We start from the raw sequence: 23,173 nt of genomic DNA on the forward strand, positions 1-23,173 counted from the left end.
AGGCAGTTTCTTTATTAACCAATGAAAGTAACTCATAGACAGATGACCCTCCTACACTAACAATGCACATTTATTTAGTGTGCAGTAATGCTTCCTCAGAGAGACAGACTGTAGAATAAAATACATCTTTCTCTTTAGTCATTGTATGTCACTAGGAAAGAGTGTCCACTCTGAACTGTACCTGCTTGCTGAATGAGAATGCCTTTCTGTGTTCCAGGGTGTTGATGTGGTGACACAAGATTGCACAAGAAAAGCATCCACCTCCGTGCTCTCATGTAGGAGGTGCACAGAGAGCGAGCTCAGTTGTATAGGAGTCTTCCCTTGCTACCCGAGGCTTTCAGTGTAGCCAGAGTCACCCCTTTGTGTTAATCCATTGTGACACACTGGAGACACGAATTGCTTAGTTAAAGGCCTGCTTCTTGTGATAGTCACTAACACCAACCACCTTTCAAGATGTTTTTTAGAACCATTCTCATCTTTGTCATATTCTAAGAGAGAAAAATATGGATAACCCCTTGAGCAAAGCAGGACCCAGCAAAATATCTATTTAGTAGTGATGAGCTTTGCATGTTTAATCAGTAGTAGTGAATTTTTAGTTTTTTTTTTTTTGGCATCTATTACCTTATAATGGAATAATGAACTAAACAAAATTTGGGCCCTCTGAAACCTCAATGGCTCAGAAAAATGTTAGTAGTGGCAGTAGTCATTAAGGCTTGGGGACATAGTTCAGTATTGGAATGCTTCTTTAGCATGGGTAAGGCCCTGACTGTCCTCAACCCTATAAGAAAAAGAGAATGAATAATAGCTAAATTTTTATGTAAGCATATTTTTTAAAATAAAAGCAAAGTTAGGAAAGTAACAGAAATCAATTTATTTGATTAATTAACAGGACTCTTAAATTAGCAGTTGCTTCACTTTGCCCATATAATTATTTTTTTTAAATATCTTTAAATTTTTTTATTTTTATTAGATGTATTTATGTGTGTGTTGTATACTATGAGTATGCAGTACCCACAGAAGTCAGAAGAGGACATTAGAGCCCTTGGAACTGGAGTTAAGGACAGTTGTGAACCAACATGTGGGTGCTGGGAACTGAAGCAAATTTCTAGCCAGCTTTTCTTCAGTTATCCCGTGTACCTTTTGCCTGTGGGCTTTCATCTTTCTATGTACCTTTCTTTCCTCCTTATTCTATGGCTGGCTGTGTGGCCGCCCCCTGGCATCCTCTTCTCCTTTTTCTTGCTCTTCCTCCTCCTCTTCTAGATTTCCTCTCTTCTTTCACCATGCCAGCCACGCCTATCCTTTCTCCTGCCTTGGCCATTCTGCTCTTTATTAGACCAATCAGATGTTTGAGGCAGGCAAAGTAACACAGCTTTACAGAGTTAAAATAAATGCAGCATAAACGAATCTAACACGTTTTAGACTACTATTCCATAACACACTGCTGTTTGGTATATATCATTCTGTGTTCAAACTGTGATGACACAGAGATTATTTTGGGGGAATAGAAGAACTATGTTTTTAATTTTTTGCTTTGTTACAAAATTTGTACTAAAATCTCATTTATCAGTATTTTATTCTAAAAAATGCTTGAGTTTTATTTATTTTTTTCTTTAAAAATTTCTTTTGGAGACAGATTTTCATATAGTATAAGGCTGGCCTCTTCTAAACTTGCTGTGTATTGAGGATGACCTTGAACCCTATTCATTTAGTCTGTACCTCCTGAATACTAGGGTTGCAGGGATCACCATATTGGTTTATGCAGTGCTGGGGATCAAAGCCAGCCTCATGCCTGCTAGATGAGCCCTCCCTTCCTCCCTCCCTCCCTCCCTCCCTCCCTCCCTCCCTCCCTCCCTCCCTCCCTTTCTTTGCTAGCTCGCATTTTAAAGTTCAAAAACTGAGTCTTCCCTGTACAGTATTTCTTGCAGACTGTGGTTAAGGACATACTACAGTACACACTCCTACAACTGTCTCCAAAATCCCTATTTTTCTTTAGTAAATTGGGTTAATTGGGCTGTCCAGTGATAATCATTAGTCTCTTTCTGCTTAGCATGTTTTACCTTCACCTTTCTTTTAGTTGACATGAAAATTTCTATGTAACTTCAGTGTTTGAGAAGTATTATCACTGAATTAAATGCTACAGTGTTGAGTAAATCAAGTGGTTGAGCTCTCTGTTGTATATGTGCTTGTGAGTTTTCATCTGGTAAAAAGGAATCTCAATCCAGAAAATGCTTCCATAGGACTGCCCTGTCGGCAAGTCTGTGCTGCATTTCCTGACTGGTGATTGCTGTGATAGGGTCCAACTACATGGGTGGTGCTGCTCCTGTGGGTACTATGAGAAGGCGCCCTCCACGGCCTCTGTATCATCTCCTGCCTCCAGCTTTCTCCCGTTTGAGTCCTGCCCTGACTTCCACAGCTGTGGCTGTGACTTGGAAGTTGTAAGCTGAAATACCCTTTCCTGCCTCCCAAGTGCTGGTATTAAAGGCATGTGCCATCATTCTTGGCTTATATCTTATTTTGTAATAATTTCTAGATGTCAATATAATAGGACTTAATTTTTCTTTTGTTGCTTGATGTTTTGAGAAAGGATCTCATTGGCTGGGTTGAGCTGGAACTCAGTGTATAGTTCAGTCTGGTCTTGACCTTAGGACAGTCCTACCTGAGCCCTTGAGTGCTAGAAGTGCAGGTGGGCATACTTGTTAAATGAACAAATTCTGTTGATTTAAAGTTCTATCAGATCCCTCTCCTCCACTTCCAGTCTTTTAAAATTTTAAAAATTCTTAAAGCTTTAAACATGGCATTTTATAGCCTCACTAAATAGTTCTTGTGGCCTTTTTCCTAAGAGTGAACATGTGGTCTCATTGATTCAGTCACTTTTCTTCAGGGCTTTATATATGACTGATAAACTCAACAGAACTGAACTTCTCCCTAGTCCTCGATTAAAAAATTTGTAAATCCTAGTATCAAGGAAGGCAAAGTCCTGTAATGTGTGTGAGTATTGTGTGAGTTTGGAACCTCTCTAGCTCCTTAGCTCAAGGGAATAAAATGCCTATCTCTTGAGTGGTGGTGGACTGGCTTCCAGGGAGAGAGTTAAGAGACTCGTCCTTGTAGGCAGTTCTCTTGTCTTCATCCCTTTCTTCTCTCTCCCCTCCTCTTCTCCTTATATGGTATTGGTGCTGGAACTCCAAGTAGGGATTTTATTTTTTCTTTCAAGGCTGGCTCACACTATGTTGCTCTGGCCTGGAACTTACTGTGTGGACCTCGAACTCAGTGATTCACCTGTCTCTGCCTCTGAAGACAGTTGGGGAATCACTTCTGTATCTCTTCTGTAGGCAGTGAAGTTCAGATTTCTGTATGTGCTTTCTTTCTGAGAATATCGTTACCATCTTCTGTTCTCTCTTGTGTTTTTCCTTATTTAGGCTTAAGGAGTCTTTCTTAGTCAGTTGCCACTGCTGGGCCAGACTTGATTCTGCACAAGCTGTTCTATCACAAATGTTGTCTGTGGACTGTTCTTGAGCCTTTAAAGCCTTCCAGCAGTTCTGTAACACAGGATATGGCTGTCAGTTCTTTCCTTAGGCACTTGGGCTCTATTATTGTTGTTATCATTATTATTATTATTAGATCAAGCTTATTGAGTCATTAAATTATTTTGGAGGGTTTGAGGTTGTGTTTAATGGCAGTCCAAGCTGGCCTTGAGTGCTCTGTGTGATTGAGAATGACCTTCAACTCCCAATCCTTCTGCCTTCATTCTGCAAGTGCTAGTATTACACACACACACACACACACACACACACACACACACACACACACACGCCACCTCACCTGATTTAAATCATTGGCTCTTAAGTGGGAGCTCAAAGAAGCTTGTGTTGAGTTGTGTTGTAAGGAGGATGCTAGTTAGTTTTTGGCCGCTTAGCCCTGAAATAATCATACAGAAACTGAATTAATTAAATCACTGCTTGGCCCATTAGCTCTAGTTTCTTATTGGCTAACTCTTACATGTTAATTTAACCCATTTGTATTAATCTGCTTATCACCACGTGGCAGTGGCTTATGGCTAAAGTTCCAGTGTCTCTGGCAGGACTACATGGCTTCTCCCTCTTCATCCTCCTTTCTCCCAGCATTCAGTTTAGTGTTCCCTCGCTAAGTTCTGCTCTGCTATAGGTCCAAAGCAGTTTCTTATCAATGGTATTCACAGCATACAGAGGGGAATCCCACATCAGTGCTGTTTTTTTTTTTTTTTGGTGGGGGGGGGGATTGAGACTAGGGTACTCTGCCTCTGAGCTGTACCTCCAGCCTCCTAGACTATTGTTTCTTATGATTTTGGAATTAACTTTCTTAAGTGAGTCAATTAAGAGTATGCAGTATTTTCAGTGGACTGAATGGTTTTATTTTCTTGAAAAAAGAGAGTGTAAGTGGTAAACAGTGCATGTAGAGAGGGCGGTGGAGTCAGCTCCATGCATTTTTATGAGTCTCTGTCAAAAGTTTTTGGGTGTAAGTAGTTTTGATTTTCAGTGTTCTGTGGTTTTAACTGATGTGTAAGAGTTTGTTCCTCCTGCCCCCTTGTTTGGTAGGTGTAGCATCTTGCTTGCTGAGAGGAACTGGATTGATGAGACATCTGGGCTAAAGGAAAACTGAAATTGCTGTTATTACCATGTTTATCTTTGCCTCATCTGTTTTATTTGTGTATTTGTTATCCTAGAATTTTAGCCTTTAAGTTAACTTGATTACTTTATTAGTCTGGGTTATCTAGAGCAACAGACTCTTAGAGAATGAATCTCTCTATATATAAAAAGGGGATTTATTAGAATGAGTTACAGGCTGTTGGTGTAGGAGTTCCTTCTGTTTTTGTGTTGCTTTCATTGGTTAATGAATAAAGAAACTGCCTTGGCCTAGTTGATAGGGCAGAACTTAAGTAGGTGGGGAAGACAAAACCGAATGCTGGGAGGAAGAGAGGCAGAGGAGGAGAGGGACATCATGGAGTCACCAGAGACAGACATGCTGAATCTTTCCTGGTAGGCCACAAACTCGTGGTGATATACAGATGAATAGAAATGGGTTAAATCAAGATGTGAGAGTTGGGCGATAATAGGTTATAGATAATGGGCCAAGCAATACAATTTCTGTATGGCTATTTTGGGGCTAAGCTAGCCGGGTAGCAGGGATGAACAAGCGTGTCCCTCCCTGCAACAGGCTGTCGTCTAGGTAATCCAACAATGGTTGCCTATGAACAAAAAGTCCTAGAACACAGTAGTAGTTGTTCAGTCCACAAAGCTGGATGTCTCAGCTGGTCCTCAGTATATGCCAGAGTCCCAAAGTAGGCTTTGATGCTAGTGAATGAATGGATTTGCTAACAGTGGCAAGTACAAGACAAAGTGAAACTTCCTTCTTCCATGTCATTAATAGATTTCCAGCAGGTGTGGCCCAGGTTAGACTGTGTCTTCTGAACTCAAAAGAGCTGGATTAGAAGTAGTTCTTCCTACTTCAAATTAAGCAAAATCCCTTACAGGTGTGCCCCTGCATTTTTTTTGATGTTAGTTAATTCTAGATGCAGTCAAGTTGACAACCAAGACTAGCATCACAGTGACAAATGTGATTTTTACTTTCCACATATGTCTTTATTGTTCAGTTGTATTTTTACATTCTTAGTTGTAAAATACTGCACAGTCTAGTCTGGGTTGAAAACTGCTTTGGTTTGTGGTATCTTATATTAGAGTGTTACTGATTGATGTGGTTTCCCCAGGCCTCCTTCACAGTTGATCAGAATCCTGCATTAACCCTTCTAAGTTCTGAGAGAGCTTAAGGACACACTGGTGTAACACACCACTTGGATATTAATTACTTTCTGTTTTAGGTTGCAATTTAGAATTTGAAGCATCTGTATTTCCTTGTATTTGCTGCTTTATCCTTTTTCACATAACTTATATTAATGTTCTAATGTGCTTTGATTCTAAACTAGATCTGAATAATGGGATGAGTTAAAATTTTTACTGGATTATGTTTCCTGTTTTCAGGTTCTGTTCTGGATATTATTAAGCATATTGTGGCAAAAGGGGAGCATAAAAGTGGAGTCCTAGATGAGCCGACCATTGCTACAATCCTTCGAGAAGTCCTGGAGGGATTGGAATATCTGCATAAGAATGGGCAGATTCACAGGTTTGTGCAGGGCTATGCTGGTCTCCTTCCCAGGGTGTGTTGACTGTACTTGTGCCTCATTGAGAGACAGTATCTTTATGAATTTGTTTCATTTCTGAGCTCTGTGCTTTATGTATTAATACTTTCAGTTTGTTTTGTTGATTATAGTTTGAATTATACAACACATAAATAATAAAAAAGCAATAAATTTAATAAAACAAAAAACAAAATGTAAGCCCAGCATGGTGGTGCACGCTTTTAATATCCGCTCTCAGGAGGCAGAGGCAGTTTTGATGTTCCATAGCAGACTTGGGGACTGCCAGGGTTGCATGGTAAGGCTCTGTTTCAGCAAACAAATGAGGAAAGTGTTTTAGTAAAATTGGAAAATAAAAACACAGATCAGTTTAATTTTTGCCGAAAAGATAATCACTGGTAATATTTGGAATATTTCCTTCCATTTTCTTTTCTGTTTCCTAAAGTACTTAAGGTAATGGTACTTATATAATTTTGTCTCTCATTTTTGGGGTGCTAGGGATTGAACTGAGACTCTTGTGCATGCTAGACAATGTTATACCACAGAGCTATATATTTATAACCTTTAAAAATCAAAATAACAACAAAACACCAACTTTTAAAAGTCTTGCTAACATGGGGGCTGGAGAGATGGCTAACAGTTAAGAGCACTGGCTGCTCTTCCAGAGGACCTAGGTTCAATTCCCAGTACACATATGGCAACTCACAACTGTCTCTAACTCCAGTTCCAGGGGTCTGATACCTTCACACCAATGTACATTAAATAAACTTAAAAAAAATTTTTTTAAAAAAATCAACAACAACAAAAAACAAATAAAAGCCTAGGCTGCCTATAACTCCTAATCCTCTTGCCTCACCCTTCCAAGTCCTGGGATTATAGGTATATGCCACTATGTCCACACTGTCTATTGCTCTCATTTTATTTTATATCTTAAGTAGTTTTCTAAATTACTGCAAAGTTCCTTGTTTTTTTAAATATTTATTTATTTATTTATTTATTTATTTATTTATTTATTATGTGAAGGCGAAGGCGTAAGTCAAAAACAATCCCACACCAGTTTAGAATTATGATTAATAGAATGGTTATTCATTTAAAGGGGAAAAAACTTACAGATCACCGTCCCAGACAACAGCCCTCTGCGCAACCAGGAAGGGAGTCTAGTCGCCGGAAGCGGAGCAGGAAGTAAGAGAGAGCGAGAAGGGAAGTGGCTGCTTTTTTAAAGGGAGAGAGACCACACCCCAATGGGCTGGTATCTCAGCGGCTATTGGCTGGAGGAGAGGAAGGACCTCCCGCAACACCTCCCCCTTTTGTTTAAGTAAGAGAGTTCTAAACCTATTACGAAATTATATACAATAAGTACAAATATCCTATTCTAACTAGCTTAGGTCTTGTATAATAAATAGCTTGGCCAAGTCATGAGTGGAAAGTAACTACATTTATATAGTCTTCAACCCCATCAAAGATCTGAGAAGGGAAATAATGTTACCTGAGTAATTAGGAAGTGCAATCAAACAACTTCCAAAACATGCAACAAATCACAGACAGCTACCTGGGCAATCACCCAAAGTCACATTTGCAGCATTGAAGCAACCAACTTTGACTAAGGCCTAACATAACTGACATACCATTTTCAAAGGCAAGCAACTTTTCAAAACTATCTTACCCTGTCTTGGCAGGATATGACAGTCCTATTTTATCCATTGATGCACGCTCTGTATCTCTGTCAGTGGTTGAGGTATGGGCATTTCTTTGCCCAAAGGCCACTTCTGCCAAAAAGAAAGACTCCAGGTGGAGCATCTTTCATGCTCAACATTCTCTCGGGAATAGTGCGGTATTGCCAGGAGCAATTGTGTCTCACTACCACAAAACTCTGAGTTAGATTAAAGGCCATTTTCTACAGCTCTTTGAAGAGGTTGAAGATTGTCTATCTATACTGAATATAATCTCTATGTATCTAAAGAACCTGATTAGTCTAATTATAAATGACAAACTTAGAATACTACTGATCTATATAATTCTCAATACCTGTCTAACTTAAAGACTAAGACAATAAACGACTGTGAAACAAATGAGGACAATGACCTCCAAATATAAACAATGTACAAATATACATTGCAGTATGGTAAATATATATCAATACACAAACAACATATAAGTATCTTAATCAGAGGTAGAAATGTACACTGCAATATGGTAAATATATACAATATATATCAATACAATATATGTCAATACATAAAAAATGTTTTAAACAGAGGTAGAAACATACATGCATACAGTAGTCAATATAATTTAACTTTGTATCAATATACAAGAATGGATACCAATATATTTGTCTAAAAACAGTAACTCTAGTCACTGGAAGCGGAGCAGGAAGTAAGAGAGAGCGAGAAGGGAAGTGGCTGCTTTTTTAAAGGGAGAGAGACCACGCCCCAATGGGCTGGTATCTCAGCGGCTATTGGCTGGAAGAACGGAAGGACCTCCCGCAACAATTATGTATACAATATTCTGTCTGCATGTATGCCTGAAGGCCAGAAGAGGGCAACATACCTCATTACAGATGGTTGTGAGCCACCATGTGGTTGTTGGGAATTGAACTCAGGACTTTTAGAAGGGCAGGCAATGCTCCTAACTGCTGAGCCATCTCTCCAGCCCCAGCAAAGTTCTTTGTTAAGTACTACTTTTTAATTAGAGCTTTAAGCTTTTCCTTTTTCCATAATCAGCAGTCTGGACCTAGTACTGCCACCTGAGAACTGAGTGATAGACACTGTGTGTAGACATAGATTTGTGTAGATAGACACTGTGTGTAGACATAGATTTGTGTAGATAGACACTGCATATAGACGTAGATTTGTGTAAGCCCCCTTTCCAGACTCCTTTTGGGGGCTGCCATCTGGTCCAGTGGAGTTGCTATTGCCACAGGAAATGAAAGGCTTTTTCCTTAAGCTGTCTTTTGCAGCCGTTTAGGGAGTTGGCTCCCTTGGGTCCTCTGGAGGATTGGAGTTTTGAGGTAGCACATTGAGGATTTGTATAAAAGATGCTTCTTGCTGGGTGGTGGTGGTGCACGTCTTTAATCCCACCACTCTAGAGGCAGAGGCAGGCAGATCTCTGAGTTCGAGGCCAGCCTGGTCTACAAGAGCTAGTTTCAGGACAGGCACCAGAAACTACAGAGAAACCCTGTCTTGAAGCCACCCCCCCAAAAAAAAGATGCTTCTTGAAGTTTCCTCCTGTTTTTCTATCATTTTTATCTTCCTCAGAGTAAATTAATAAAGTCATAACTTTGGTGGAATATATGTGTGAATTTAAGTAAATAACTTTGTAATCATAAATGCTATGTGTTTTCTAATTTGTATCAGGGAATATCCAGCCATCTTGAATTCAGATACCAGAGAAAAGCATCAGAAATAGTAAAAAGCAAGATATTTTATATTGTCAGATCCATTTTGGAACAGTTGAGATCATTTGGAAAAGTCAGTCTTTTGTTTTTATTTAGTTTATTACGGTTTTATCCATGTATGTGATACTGCTTTGATACTATTCCTGCCCCATTATCCTCTTACCCCCTTCCACTTGACTGCTTTTCCCCCCCCAGCCCCCCCCCCCCCCCCCCCCCCCCCCCCCCCCCCCCCCCCCCCCGCTTCCATGTCTGTTTTGAGTGTGCACATTTAATTAGTCTTGCTTGCTTGAGCAGTTACAGGGTTGTTTAGTTCCGGGAGGACAGTTACCAGTGCTATACCACTCAGGAGTGCGCCTCCCCCTCTCCCTGCAGTCATTAATTGCTTATAGCTCTTCAGGGAGGAGTGAAGCTACCACGATGGAATATTGTTGATGGGGGACTTTGTCTGACAGCACTCTGGCTCTTAACCCTTCTGCCTCCTCTTCCTGACTCTCCCTGCGTCTTGGAGATGATGATATGGACATCTCCTTTAGGGTTGAAGACTTGGTCATTGATTCTCAGCCTTCTGACCACTTAGGAGTCTCTGTATTAACAGTAATCCATTGCAGCCAGAAGCTGCTCTGACCAGCACCAATCTGTGGGTATAAATAGAAACATTTAGAAGGCAGTTTGATAGTGTGTCCATTTAAGAAAGTAAGATTCCTATTTAGGGACTATGACTGAACCATGGGCTTTTGACCAGGTTTATGGTACCAGGCATGAATTCCTGCTGTGAAGAGGATATCAATTCCAGTCAGATAGTGTCTGGTTACTCTCACTGAAGGCATGCCATTATTGACCAGTTGATGTATCTTTGCCTGGCAGGTTGGTACTGGAGCTGAAAGAGTTCATAGCTTAGTAATGCTGTTGTTTTTTATTTATTTTTTTTCTGTGTTTTAGTTTGCTTTATGTTACAATGATAAATACTGTAACCAGAAGCAGCTCAGAGTGTGGTGGGGTTTATTTGACTTACAGGTCAATGCAGGAACTTTAAATAGTGGGAGAACACTACTTACTGACATTTCTATACAGCCCAGCCACATGCCTAGGGATGGCACCCTAGCCTCATGCCTAGGGATGGGCCCTCCTACACTTTATCAGTTAGCAAGTCATAAAATAAATTCCTCACAGACATGGCCAGGCCATTCTGGGGTTGAGGTCCTTTCTCAGTTGACTCCAGTTTGTGTCAGGTTGACTCCTGAAGCCAACCGTGCCATTCTCAGCAGCCTGCACAAGTGTTCTGTCACTGTGAAAGCTGTCCAGCAGGGTTGGAGGCTTCCCCTCTGGTCCAGCTTGGTTACTGTGTCCTGCAACCAAAGTGTGTGGCATCTTCAGCAATAGGATGTTTTAAAGATTTATTTTTATTTTACGTGTATGAATGAGCATCTGCACGTATGTTTGTACACTGTGCACATGCCTGGTATATGAACAGGGTGTCATTCCCTGGAACTGAGTTACAAGTACTTGTGAGCCACTTGATTGTGGGTGTTAGTGATCACACTTGGGTCTTCCTCCAAGAGCAGGAAGATGACTCTTATCCATTGAGTCATCTCTCCAGGCCTTTGTCTTCATTGTTGAAAACTGTTCTGCATACTATAGAATTCTTGGACTACAATTTTTCGTTCATTTTTGCTTTTTTAATTTAGTACTTTCAGTGTGTCTCATTAACCTGAGGCCACCGTTGTGCCAGTGTTAAGGCAGTGTTAGCTGTGTAACTCCTATGCCCCTGCACGAGGTTTTTTTTTTTTTTTTTTTTTTTTTTTTTTTTTTTTTTTTNTTTTTTTTTTTTTTTTTTTTTTTTTTTTTTTTTTTGCCGCTTTCAGCATATTCTCCTCCTTTGGGTTTGAGTTTTAACAGTTTTACTGTATTGCTGTTGGAGATACACATCATTTTCTATGTGTGATTTCTTCCTTCTGTTTTGAATATGTAGATTAACTTTTTTCCTTTTCTATTTCCTTCTATTGGCTGTCATTTCACGTTTGTTGACATGCTTTTTTTCTCAGATTTCTGAAGGCACTGCTGATTTTTCTTGTCTCTCCTTTAGACTGATAGTTCTGTCTTGAAATTTAAAGATTGATCTGGCATCATAAATCTGCTTCTAGTAAAATGAAGCCTTCTGGTAGAATATTCAGTAATCCATCCTTTCTCCCTCATTTCCCCCTTCACTTGCCTGCCCTCTTATACTTACCTCCCTTCCTTCTCTCCTTACCTTTCTTCAGGTGTGCTTACATTCTTTTTATTTGAAGTCTGATGAATGACTGGAGGTCATATGCAAGTGGCAGTAGTCTCTGGGGCTTCTCTGCTTCCTGTGGATGCTAGAAGGCATCTTTTCAGAGCCTGTGGTGCAGGCCAGCACTTTCTGACCAAGTCTCCTTTGCTCTTTGTGTACCATCTTCCCAGTTGGCAGGAGTGTAGCACAGCCAAGGCCTAGACTTTGTGTCCAGTGAGCAAGTGTGTGTCTTCAGTGTCTTTTTTTTTTTTTAAAGTTGGAATGCAACCACAGGTGGTAGAGTTAGTGTTTATCCTTTCCTGATGGCCAGCCCTCTCAGAAGGTGGCTTCTGTTAGTAGTGTCACTGTGTGTAGGAGCTGCCCATCACTTCCAGTCAGATAGGGCTGAATATCTCTGGCTGGAGGTGTGTTGCTCAACGTGATGTAGAGCACACAAAGTGGTTCTTGCTCCAAAGAGGCTAAGAAACTGTTTATTCTGGAGCTAAATGTAAGTGTCCATGGCCCGGGAACACAGAAATAGGTCACTTCAAATTCCATGTTCCAATGAGGTAGCAATTTCATAGAAACAAAAGTGGTCATAAATCAAGACACTGGAAATATCAGGTAGGTGATCACAGCAAAGACAGAACCCCCTTGTTGGATGGACTCTGAGGCTTCTGGTTGGTGGGAGCTCGTGGTCTGCTAAGTCATTCATTTCAACAGGACTCAGCTGATGGTCACAAGAATGTCACGTCAGATTGAGTGGAGGTGGGAGAGGTGGGGCAGGATAACAAGGGGCTAAAGATAAATTTTAATTAGGTTCTGAACTACAACATTCTGACCTCTCTCTTCAAAGTCTTTGATGTTGTAATCAGCCTTGTGGAAACTGGAGTACAGGGTGTAGCTTCTTTCTGGGAAATTTTATGCACAGGGATACATGTGCCCTGTAGAAGCTCCACATAGATGGAACTGGGTTTGCCTTGAACTAGAACGCCTAGGGCCCACTTTTCTTACTTGATATGACTCAGTTTTCCAAGATTGTTTCTAAGGTTAATTTCCAGAGCATTGAAATGATTGTTTCATCAAATAATGCCCATCAGTTAGGGTGATTTTTAAGATTTACCAGATGAACCCTACTTTTTTTGTGTTATTTCTCTTGTGAGATTACCCTATTCCTAAGGAAAATCTTTGAGGGAAAGAGTTCTCTCTCTCTGTTCCTTACATACAGCACCCCCCTTACTTTTACTGTTCTGGGAATCAAACTTAGGGCCCATGTGTAGGGTATCAAGTGCCCTACCACTGAGCTACATTCTCAGGGTTATATTTTGTATTTTTAAATTAGTTCCTAAATAATAAAGTATGTATTACTACATGCTAAGTGGTATATTGTTCTTATTAATCTTTGCATGTAAAGAAAATGGGGCTCCTTAAGTTAAGGCTTTTGTTTAAACTTTGAAAATGGATCCACAAAGAAGTTTATCAGTGGCTTGTGGGTTAACTTTGAGTACAGTTCTGAGAAATTTCATGACTTTTTAACCTTTCTTTCTGGTGCTGAGATCAAACCTAGCTAGCTTTCTGCAGGTTGGTGCAGGTTACCCATGGGAGGTGTACCCCCAACCTGCTTTCTGGTAGCTGTCAGCGGAATGACACATACAGCAGAGGAGATGCGCAGTCACGCAGAGCAGTGCTGTCTAAGGTTCTGTGTGGTGAACTCCGTACGGACATTCTTCTTTCTTAATGTTGCTTTGAGTTTTCTGACCTATATAGTTTTTTCTCTGAAAAACATTTTTTAAGTGTGTTTGTGTTCGGCACATCTGTGGGGTCCGTGGACATCCTAGGGTCACCACTCCTTGCCTGCTACCATGTTTTAAATAGGGCCTCTTTTTATTCACTGCTGGCTTGTGAGCCTCTAGGGTTTTCTGAAGTACATTGAACATTCCTTTTTTTAAAAAAAATTTATGTATGTATGTATGTATTTATTATGTATACAATATTCTATTTTGTGTGTATGCCTGCAGGCCAGAAGAGGGCACCAGACCTCATTACAGATGGTTGTGAACCACCATGTGGTTGCTGGGAATTGAACTCAGGACCTTTGGAAGAGCAGGCAATGCTCCTAACCATAGAGCCATCTCTCCAGCCCCACATTGAACATTTCTTGAAAGAACTTTGCTGATTATAGATTTTCTTAAATTTCTTTGCTTCATCTTTGAAGGATAATCACAATAGGTAGAGATTAAATGTACTAAGAAATTTCTCTCTGTCTCTGTGTTTTTCTTTCAGTCTGCTTGTCTTTCTGTCTCTTCCTTTCTTTGTGTCTTCCCAAATAGACTTTTATGTCCTAGAGTGTACTAGGAAAGGTCTTTGACACAAGGCCTCTCTCTCCTAAGCTGACAAATACCCCTGCTTTCTGTGTATAGCTTTCCATATTGTTTGGAATGATTATTTTTCCCACACTTACTACAAATTAAAGATTTTTAATTTTTCTTTTGTTTATTTTTTTGTTTCTTTATACTTTCTTTAGACTTAATTTTGAAAGTTTTGATAACTACATTTATATGTGTATGAGTATCTGCCATGTGCGTGAGACAGCCAGAAGAGGGCATTGGTGCCCCTGGAACTGAAGTTACATCTATTGTGATGTGAGCTGCTTGATTTTGTTTGGTGGTAGGAACTAAAGTTGCTTCCTCTGGAAGGTCAGTAAGTGCTCTTAATAGTTGAGCCTTTTCTCCAGCCCCGAGTCCCACTCTTTAAGATATAGCAGAATCACATGAGAAACTCTAAATAGTATTGCTATCTGGGTCTACTGTCAGAAATTCATTTAATTGGTTTGGAATAAAGCCTTGGCACTGGAATTCCTAAAGATTCCCCAGGTGATTCTAAGTCAGTGATTTTCAACCTTCCTAATGCTGTGATTCTTTAACACAATTCCTCATGTCGTGGTGACCCCAGCTATTATTTATTTTCCTTGGTACATCATAATTATAATTTTACTATTATATAATGTAATATTGTGTAATGTAAAATATATGTGTTTTACAGTAATCTTAAGAGACCCTTGTGAGGGGCTGGAGAGATGGCTCAGCGGTTAAGAGCATTGCTTGCTCTTCCAAAGGTCCCTGAGTTCAATTCCCAGCAACCACATGGTAGCTCACAACCATCTGTAATGAGGTCTGGTGCCCTCTCTGGCCTTCAGGCATACATGCAGACAGAATACTGTATACATAATAAATAATTTTTTTTTAAAGAGATGTAGAAGGAGCTGTGGGTTGCGTCCATCCACCCTAGCTTTATTCCCGAAATAATTACACAGAAACTGTATTTTTTTTTAAACATTGCTTGGCCCATTAGCTCTACCTCTTACTGGCTAATTCTCAGATCTTGATTAACCCATTTCTATTAATGTATGTAACACCATGAGGTGGTGGCTTAACGGGAAGGATCTTAACCTGCATCCATCTTGGAGAGGAGAGCTATAGCATCTGTCTCACTGCCTTCTTCCTCCCAGCATTCTGTTCTGTGTTCTCCACCCACCTATGTTCTGATCTATCAGGCTAAGCAGTTTCTTTATTAATTAACCAATGAAAGTAACAAATAGACAGATGACCCTCCTCCATCAAAGAGACCCTTGTGAAAGTTATTTGACACCCCTCCCCCCATGCAGTACCGACCCAAGGTTGAGAACCAATGCTCTAAGAGCAGCCTGAGTTAAGATTTCCATAAACAACTCTGAATTGCACTAGTTTCTTTATCAGGTCTGGGAGAAGGTTGAATTGGGAAGCAGAGGTAGATGTTTTCTCATGTGTGACCAGTGAAGTTGTCACTGCAGGTCTCTGTCAGGGTTCCTACCCTGTCTGCCCAGCTAGAATTTTGAGGATTTTTTTTTTTTTTTCATTGAGACAGGGTGCCAGTATGCAGCCCTGACTGGCCTCGAGCTTGTTAGGATCAAAGATTTGTAACTCCATGTTCAGGCTGACTGAAAGGGTTTTGTGGCGAAAGAGCATTTTGGTGATCAGGGCTAAGGAATGCCACAAAAATCATACCATGCAAGAGACGTCAGGCAAGACATTTATTGGGGAAGGAGTGGGCACAAAATGGCTGCCTCTGAGTGGGGCTGGAGCGCAGAGGCAGACCAGGCCCTGATGGCGGGCTTTCCAGGGGATATGAAGCATGCTCATGGGGAAAATACAGACAGTGGCTGTGATAGAAACGCATGGCATTGGTCATTATTGTGACTGAGTCACTGGTTCTGGAATGTGGCAGGGTTTCTAATGCTGTGAAGAGACACCATGATCATGGCAGCTGTAATAAAGGAAAACAGTTAATTGGTGTTAACTTACCGTTTCAGAGGTTTAGTCAGTTATTGCCAGGTGGAACCCATGGGGGGCATGCAGGCAGACATGGTGCTGGAGAAGAAATAGAGTTCTGCATCTTGATCCATGGGTAGCAGAAGTGAAGTTGATTCTCTGTGTAGTTTGATCATCTGAGACCTCAAAGCCTATCCCACAGTGACACTTCCCACTAACAAGGCCACACCTACTCTGCAAGACCACACCTTGGAATTATCCACTCCCCATGGGTCAAGTATTCACATACATGAGTCTATGGGGCTATTCCTGTTCAAACCACTGCAATTGTCTAGAGCTGACTTGAGAGATTCTGATTCAGACGGACATGTTGCTGATTTTATCTTTTCTCTCAATATGCCCCAGTAGTTTTCCCTGCAAACAGGTTAGCTTAACAGAAATTTTGGATGTCTTTATGATGCCTAATGTAGGATATTTCTAGCTTTGGTTGTGATTCATTGCTTTTATTAATCCCTTTTCAAGTTTCCCATAGACTTGTGTTCTTCGCTATGTAAAAAGCCAAGTACGTCTGTTGATTTCCTTTAAGTTTTAGTAGGAACTTGTAACTTTGGGTAACAGTGGCATGTGAGAAATGGCAGTATTCTGTGAAAACAATTCACTGTGCCTGCCATGCAGCCCCCAGGGCTTCAGGATTGCTTGGGATAGTTTGGGACAGAGTAAGCCCAGTGGTGGCTCACATCTTTATTACCAACATGCAAGAGGCAGGCAGATCTCTGAGTTCCAGGCCAGCTTAATTTACAGAGCGAGTTCCAGGGCAGCCAGGGCTACACAAAGAAACCTTGTCTTGAAAAACAAAGAAGTTTTCTTTCTTTCTTTCTTTCTTTCTTTCTTTCTTTCTTTCTTTCTTTCTTTCTTTCTGTCTGTCTGTCTGTCTGTCTGTCGATTTATTTATTTATTATGTATACAACATTGCTTCCCTGTGTGCCTGCAGGCCAGAAGAGGGCACCTGATCTCATTACAGATGGTTGTGAACCACCATGTGGTTGCCGGGAATTGAACTCAGGAACTCTCGAAGAGCAGTCAGTGCTCTTATCCTCTGAGCCATCTCTCCAGGCCCCCCCCCCCTTTTTCTTTTTTAAACCTGAGAACTATATTGGTATCTGGATACCTGGTTGCTGATTTTTTCCTTGAAAGGTCCCTTGCCTTGTTGCATGTGAAGACAGCCTAGTGTTTCAGAGTACTCAGGGAGCCATGGCATTACTTTATTCCTTTGCTTTTAACCTGAAGCTTGTTCTACAGAGTGTACTTATAGTTTGAAAGGGAAACAGAGATTGACTGTCTGGCAAGTTAATCAAGAAAAATAGTCACTTAAGACTCTGCTGGAAGATGGATTTGTGAGGTCTGAGAAAATGCTGAAAGATGTATGCAAGAGCGAAGAACATTTCTTCTGCAGAAACAGCCAGCGTATGTGGGGCTGTTCACTGTACAGAATGGCAATGCCCACCAGAGGAGCGTGCAGGCTCTTCTTAAGCCTAGCTGGGTAAATTTCAGGGGCTGTTAGAAGTTTCTGCACCCCATAAGCCTCTCTGTCAGTGCAGCAATCCAAATCAAACCGAATTAGAAAAAATTAGGTAAAATATTCCCAGATTATTCCTCTCCCTACTCCCCTGAGAAGGGAAGAGAGTCTAAAAAAACAAACTTTTCTGGGAGGCAGTTTAAATACTCTGTGGGAGTGATCTTGAGCATCTCTGGGGGAGGAGCCCTATTTGGTGGACTGAGATGAGACAGGGTTTGGGGGGGGAGAGAGATGGCGAAGGAAGATTGAGGTGGAGCTTCCATCAGAACATCCTGGACTCTTTGGGTGTATGGATGCTAGGGACTGAGGTGGAACTTTCAAACATTATTGGTTAAGCAAGCCTCAATTATATTAGTATACTTTTAATTGGCTTTTATCTTTGAACATACTTGGGTAAGTTTCAAGAGGGTTGCAGGAACTGTCCTTGAGACATTCTGGGCCCGATTCAGGCCTTGTTTGTGTATCTTTCCCTCCTTCTTGAATGTAATTTGTTGAAAAATGGCCCTCTGTTAGGAGAGATACCTGTTTGCTCCTCTCAGAGAACTGAGACTATTCAGTTGTAAAAGTGCCTTATGAAATACAAAAGCAGTATTATTTAAATGGGTAATGCCTATGTATGACTTTTGCATTCAAACAGCTTAAAATGGTAGATAGGAAAAAACTAATCTTCTCAATTCCAGAAGACTCTGTTGACACTGTGTATTTCCCTTTGACATGGTAAGATGAGAGTGGCTTTTCTATGATGTGAAAAATGCCATTCCATTAGAAGTGCATCATAGAGAACACTTGGCTGTTACCCTCCAAACTGCCAAAGTCACTAAAAGCAAGGATAGTCAGAAACTGTCACTGTCAAGAGCCTAAGGAGACCTGGCAGCTAAACATAATATGCTTTCCTGGGTGGAGTAGCACGAATTCTAATTGGTCTTAATGATAAAAACCCAGAGTCAGGTATCGGAGTAAATGCTGAAAGATCAGAGTGACAAAGGAACAAGTCGGAGCCAAGCTCCCCTCTCCGCTTAGCCATATCATTTCAAGTTTCCTCTTCCCAGGTGCTGGGACTAAAGGTTTGTGCCACCACTGCCTGTCCTCTATGGCTAACTAATGGCTTAGTTCACACTCTGATCCCCAAACAATCTTTATTTGTTAGAGCACAAACAAAATATCAGCATAGGGTGGGATCCTGGGGTAGAAAGGAACATTGGCTAAAACCTAAGGGACTCTGACTAGATGGTGTGGACATGAAGGGTGCAGTAAAGAAACCTTGTCTACTCCATGGCTGGGGACTGGTTATTGCTGGTAACAGAGAACAGCCAGAGAGACAAAGAGACCGGCCAGGAGTGTCCTCAAGGAGAGGGAGAATAGCAAGAGTGGCAGTTGTGAGAGTAGCAGGGGTCTGGAACAACCTGGGGACTGGCGTAGTGCAGAAGAAATCAGGGAGGTGAGAAGGGCCAGAGAAGGGCGTGTGTGGGGACTTTGAAATGTGTGTAAAGTATCTGTGAAAAGGGACTGAGGGAATCTGGAAGCCAGCATAGGCTTTGATGTGCAACCACAGGTGTATGTCAGTGGAAAGCCTTATATATCCCTTCGGCCAGAGGTAAGCAAAATGACTCATTTTGGTGGATCTGAACCTATTTCACAAGTTCCTCAGGACTGCTGGCTTTTGTCTAGCCACCAGAAATTCTTCAGTTGTCCAGCTGGAGTTTATTTCTGGTCATATATACTGCCTGAGACCTAGCACCATGAGCTTTAGCTGATGTTGTCTTAATCTGGGTTCATTAATTTTAAAAAAAAGTATCACACTGATCTAAAATATTAATAATGAATGTGTGGGAACTCCTGTATTTTCTTTTCAATTTTTATATAAAGCTTTTAAAATCCCAATGCTCTGGGATTAGTTAATGTAGTCTGGTTCAAAGAATATAACTTGTTGCTATTTTCCTATGATTCCTTTGAGAAGTATTTTATGCCAATATATGTGTGTGTGTGTGTGTGTGTGTGTGTATCTATATAATATTGCCTATTCTGTTTTTCTCCCTATTGGCTTTTCCAAGGCAGGCTTTCTCTGTGTAGGCTTTACTGTCCTAGAATTCACTTTGTAGACCAGGCTGGTCTGGATTAAAGGCATGTGCCACCAACGCCTAGTACCTATTCTGTTTTTTAAGCAAAAAAGTTACATTATATGAAGCTTTTTTCTTCCCTCCTCAAAATCTATTTAAAGCACATTTCTAATTCCACATACTTGTGTTGCTGAGGCAGCAGGTTGATGAAATAAAGACCAGCCTGGGTTACACAGCAAAACTCTTCAAACCCAAACAAAAACAAGAAGGGCTGGAGAATCGGCTTAGTGGTCAAGAGCACTGGTTATACTTGTAGAGGACACAGGTTCAGCTTCTAGCATGTGATTGGAGAATTACAGCCATTTTTGACTTTAGTTCCATCACCCTCTTCCAGCCTTCCTGTGTACTGGGCAAACACATGGTTCACATGCATACATTTAGACAAAACTCCATACACATCGCTTATGTCAGGGATAAAAGATGGAAGGCACCTTGACTGAATGTACTTGCTAGCCTGTTTTGGGTTTGAGTGCACTGCTTTTTACAAAAAGAATTGCCTTGCTGAGTTGCTTTCTCTGCCTGTTCCTTTTTGCGACATCAATATTTTGCTTTGGGTTTTCTTTGAGATGGGGTCTAGCTGGTCTGGAATGCTCTATGTAGATCAGGCTAGTCTCAAATCCACCTGCCTCTGGGTCTGAAGTGCTGGAATTCAAGCTGTGTCCTACTATATACACTTGGCGTTGGTTAGTTTTTTAGATAATGAGCATGTGTTCCTGATTTACTAGAGTTGTTAGTGTAGGTAATAGTGAGAGTAGACCCAGTTCTGAGTAGTTGTGCTGTGTTGTGTAAGTGTACAATAGTGTCTGTTTCCAGCCATGTACTCATTATGTGATGAGGCAGAAAGTGAGAATGGAGACTGAGGACGAGAAGGAGCTGCTGTTCTTTAGCATGCAGTCGGTATAGACAGAAGTTACATTTCAGCAGTAAGAATTGGGTGAGCGTAGATGAGGGCCCCTTTCAAGAATATCTAACGAGCTAAGGTTTTCTAGATACTATAAAAAGTTATGTTCCTTATTATAGTTTTCTTTTTAATGTTTGGGTTAAAGTATAAATGGCTAAAACTTAAAAAAAAACACTTTTGGCTTTAATAATCTTTAATATAAAACAAAATATTTGAATATTGCTAATGTTTTGTAAATAAAATAAGCAGTTGCTTAAATTGTGCTATTTACAAAGCGAATGTCTGATGGTGTCTTTTTCCTTGAAGAGATGTGAAAGCTGGAAACATTCTTCTAGGAGAGGACGGCTCGGTGCAGATCGCAGGTAAAGCTTACCAGACTCACTGTCCTTTTGTGCAGTGTGTGTGCCGAGCATGCATGCATGTGTGTGTTTTCCCATTGGTTGCTACTTTGCCTCAGAGACCTTTGTCCCTGCATCCTGAGTACTCCTATAAGTGTTTACCATGCCTGCCTAGCATTTGTGTGGGTGCTGGGGGTCCAGACTCAGGTCTTCATGCTTGTGTGCAGAGGATTTTACCCAATGGACCACCTTCCAGATCACAGAATTTCTTTTTAATTTCAAATAACAGCCAGCAGAACCACCTTGGTTGTCTTCTATGTTTTCTTGTTGTTTGATTCTGTTCCAAGGACATCTTTCTTTAAGTACCCTCTCAAGGTGGCGTCCACTACTCAGATATTTTCCTTTTGGGTTTTCCACTCCTCACCTTCATTAGGGTCTTCTGACGGGGATAGGGATTCTCACAACATTCTGTGCTTTCTTTGAAAAGAGAAGCAGTTAGAAATGGTCTGTGTTCAGGAACAACTCCTCTGTTGAGAGGTGATAGAAAGCTGTCTTTATCCAGGGTTGTGGTGGTTGGTTTGAATTGTCAACTTGACTCAACCTAGAGCTTGGGAAGAGGTTTCAGTGAGTAATTGTGTATATTAGATTGGTCTATGAATGTGTGTGAGGGATTGTCTTAACTAGATTAATTGAAGTAGTGTGACTCATTCTGAGCGTGGGTGATGGGCCCATGTGCTAGCTGCTGGGCTGAATGGAAGGGGAGACAGCTGAGCATCGTGCCTCTGTAAATGAGGTCTTTTTGGTCTTGACTGATATAGTGTGATAGCTGCTTCATTGCCTGCCACCTCGACTTCTCTGAAGCCGATTAACCCTTTCCTCTTAAGTGACATTTCTTTCTTTCAAATCACAGGAATGGAAGGGACTAACACAAGGATGACATTTAGTCCCTGCCTTTTAGGAAGCAGTGTGCATGAAGTGGGAGCATAGTTAGGCAGTTTTAGAGCAGGCAGATAAAGTTGGAGTTCATTTCCTTCCAGAGTTGGCTGTCCTGATCAAGTAGTTTTCTTTTGTTCGGTCTCACACTGCTATGATAGTCAAATGAATCAAGACATTATCTTCAGTTTTTAAAAGATAATCTAGGCGAGTAACTTTATATTCTAAATAAGGGTCTGTTTTAATCAAGCCAAGTAAAACTCCAACATACAATTGATTCTTTTAATGTTAACTTTCTTTTTGACAAAAGAGTAACAAGCACCTTTTCACTAAAGACAAGACATAGAGTAGGATAATTACAGCATGAATAATCTTAGAATATATACTGAAGTGGCATGTGTCTGGAATCTGAGAGACTTTCAGGGCTCACTGCCTAATTCATCTATTCTAAACCATGAGCTTCAGACTCAGGGAGAGATTGTCTCAAAAATTAAGATGAACACACACACAATTAAGATAGCAGTTGAGGACTATACCTAACATTTGTCTCCTTTCTCTATACAACCATGCGTGCGCATACACACAAACACATAAAATACGTGAATATGGAAGAATGCATAGCAAAGTCATAATGAGCATCCAAACATAAATTGGTTATTAAGTTCCAAGTGTTTGACTTGACCAAAACATCTGACAAAACCAGTTGTTGGGTGTGAAACAGGGACAGAAACCCTTACACTGTGGTGGGAGGAGTGTGAACTGGGATGGTGATTTTAGTACAGTGGAGGATGTGTAGGCAGACTTTAAGCAATAGCTTCTGTTGTGTAGATGAGAGAAACTGGTCCTTTCATGGGTGGTGGTGATCTTAGTCATTACAAGTTTTAGGTGTTCTTGATGCCCTTTACTAGCAGATGGTATAAATAAATTGTGGGTGATTTATACACCAGCATGGTGAAAGTTGATTCAACCATGGCCACCTACTTCATTAAGAAGCATGAAATTATAAAATGGTGTGATAGACTACACATGAGTGCCTTTGCTTGATTGTCCACTGAGAAGAGTTCTGCTGCCTTCTACCCTTTCCCATACCATCCCGTCTCCAAACTTTACCAATAATGTATCCCTAGCTAACTTAAAACAGCTTTGTTTTAGTTTTTTATTGTTTTGTGAAATAGAAAATTTACCATTAC

General features: G+C 40.8%; 1 protein-coding gene across 2 annotated transcripts in view; it reads left to right on the forward strand.

The window, feature by feature from the left end:
• Positions 1-23,173, forward strand: part of Oxsr1 (oxidative stress responsive kinase 1) — a 94,586-nt gene that overhangs the window by 38,087 nt on the left and 33,326 nt on the right. For both annotated transcript variants that reach the window (XM_050141519.1, XM_050141520.1), the window contains exons 4-5: positions 6,012-6,153; positions 21,019-21,074. In XM_050141519.1, coding sequence (XP_049997476.1) covers positions 6,012-6,153; positions 21,019-21,074 — 198 coding nt within the window. The remainder of the gene's footprint in view (positions 1-6,011; positions 6,154-21,018; positions 21,075-23,173) is intronic.

Source organism: Alexandromys fortis, unplaced genomic scaffold, assembly GCF_014885135.2.
Source record: "Alexandromys fortis isolate MF-2015 unplaced genomic scaffold, M_Fortis_MF-2015_v1.1 scaffold_44, whole genome shotgun sequence".
NCBI classification, from domain to species: domain Eukaryota; kingdom Metazoa; phylum Chordata; class Mammalia; order Rodentia; family Cricetidae; genus Alexandromys; species Alexandromys fortis.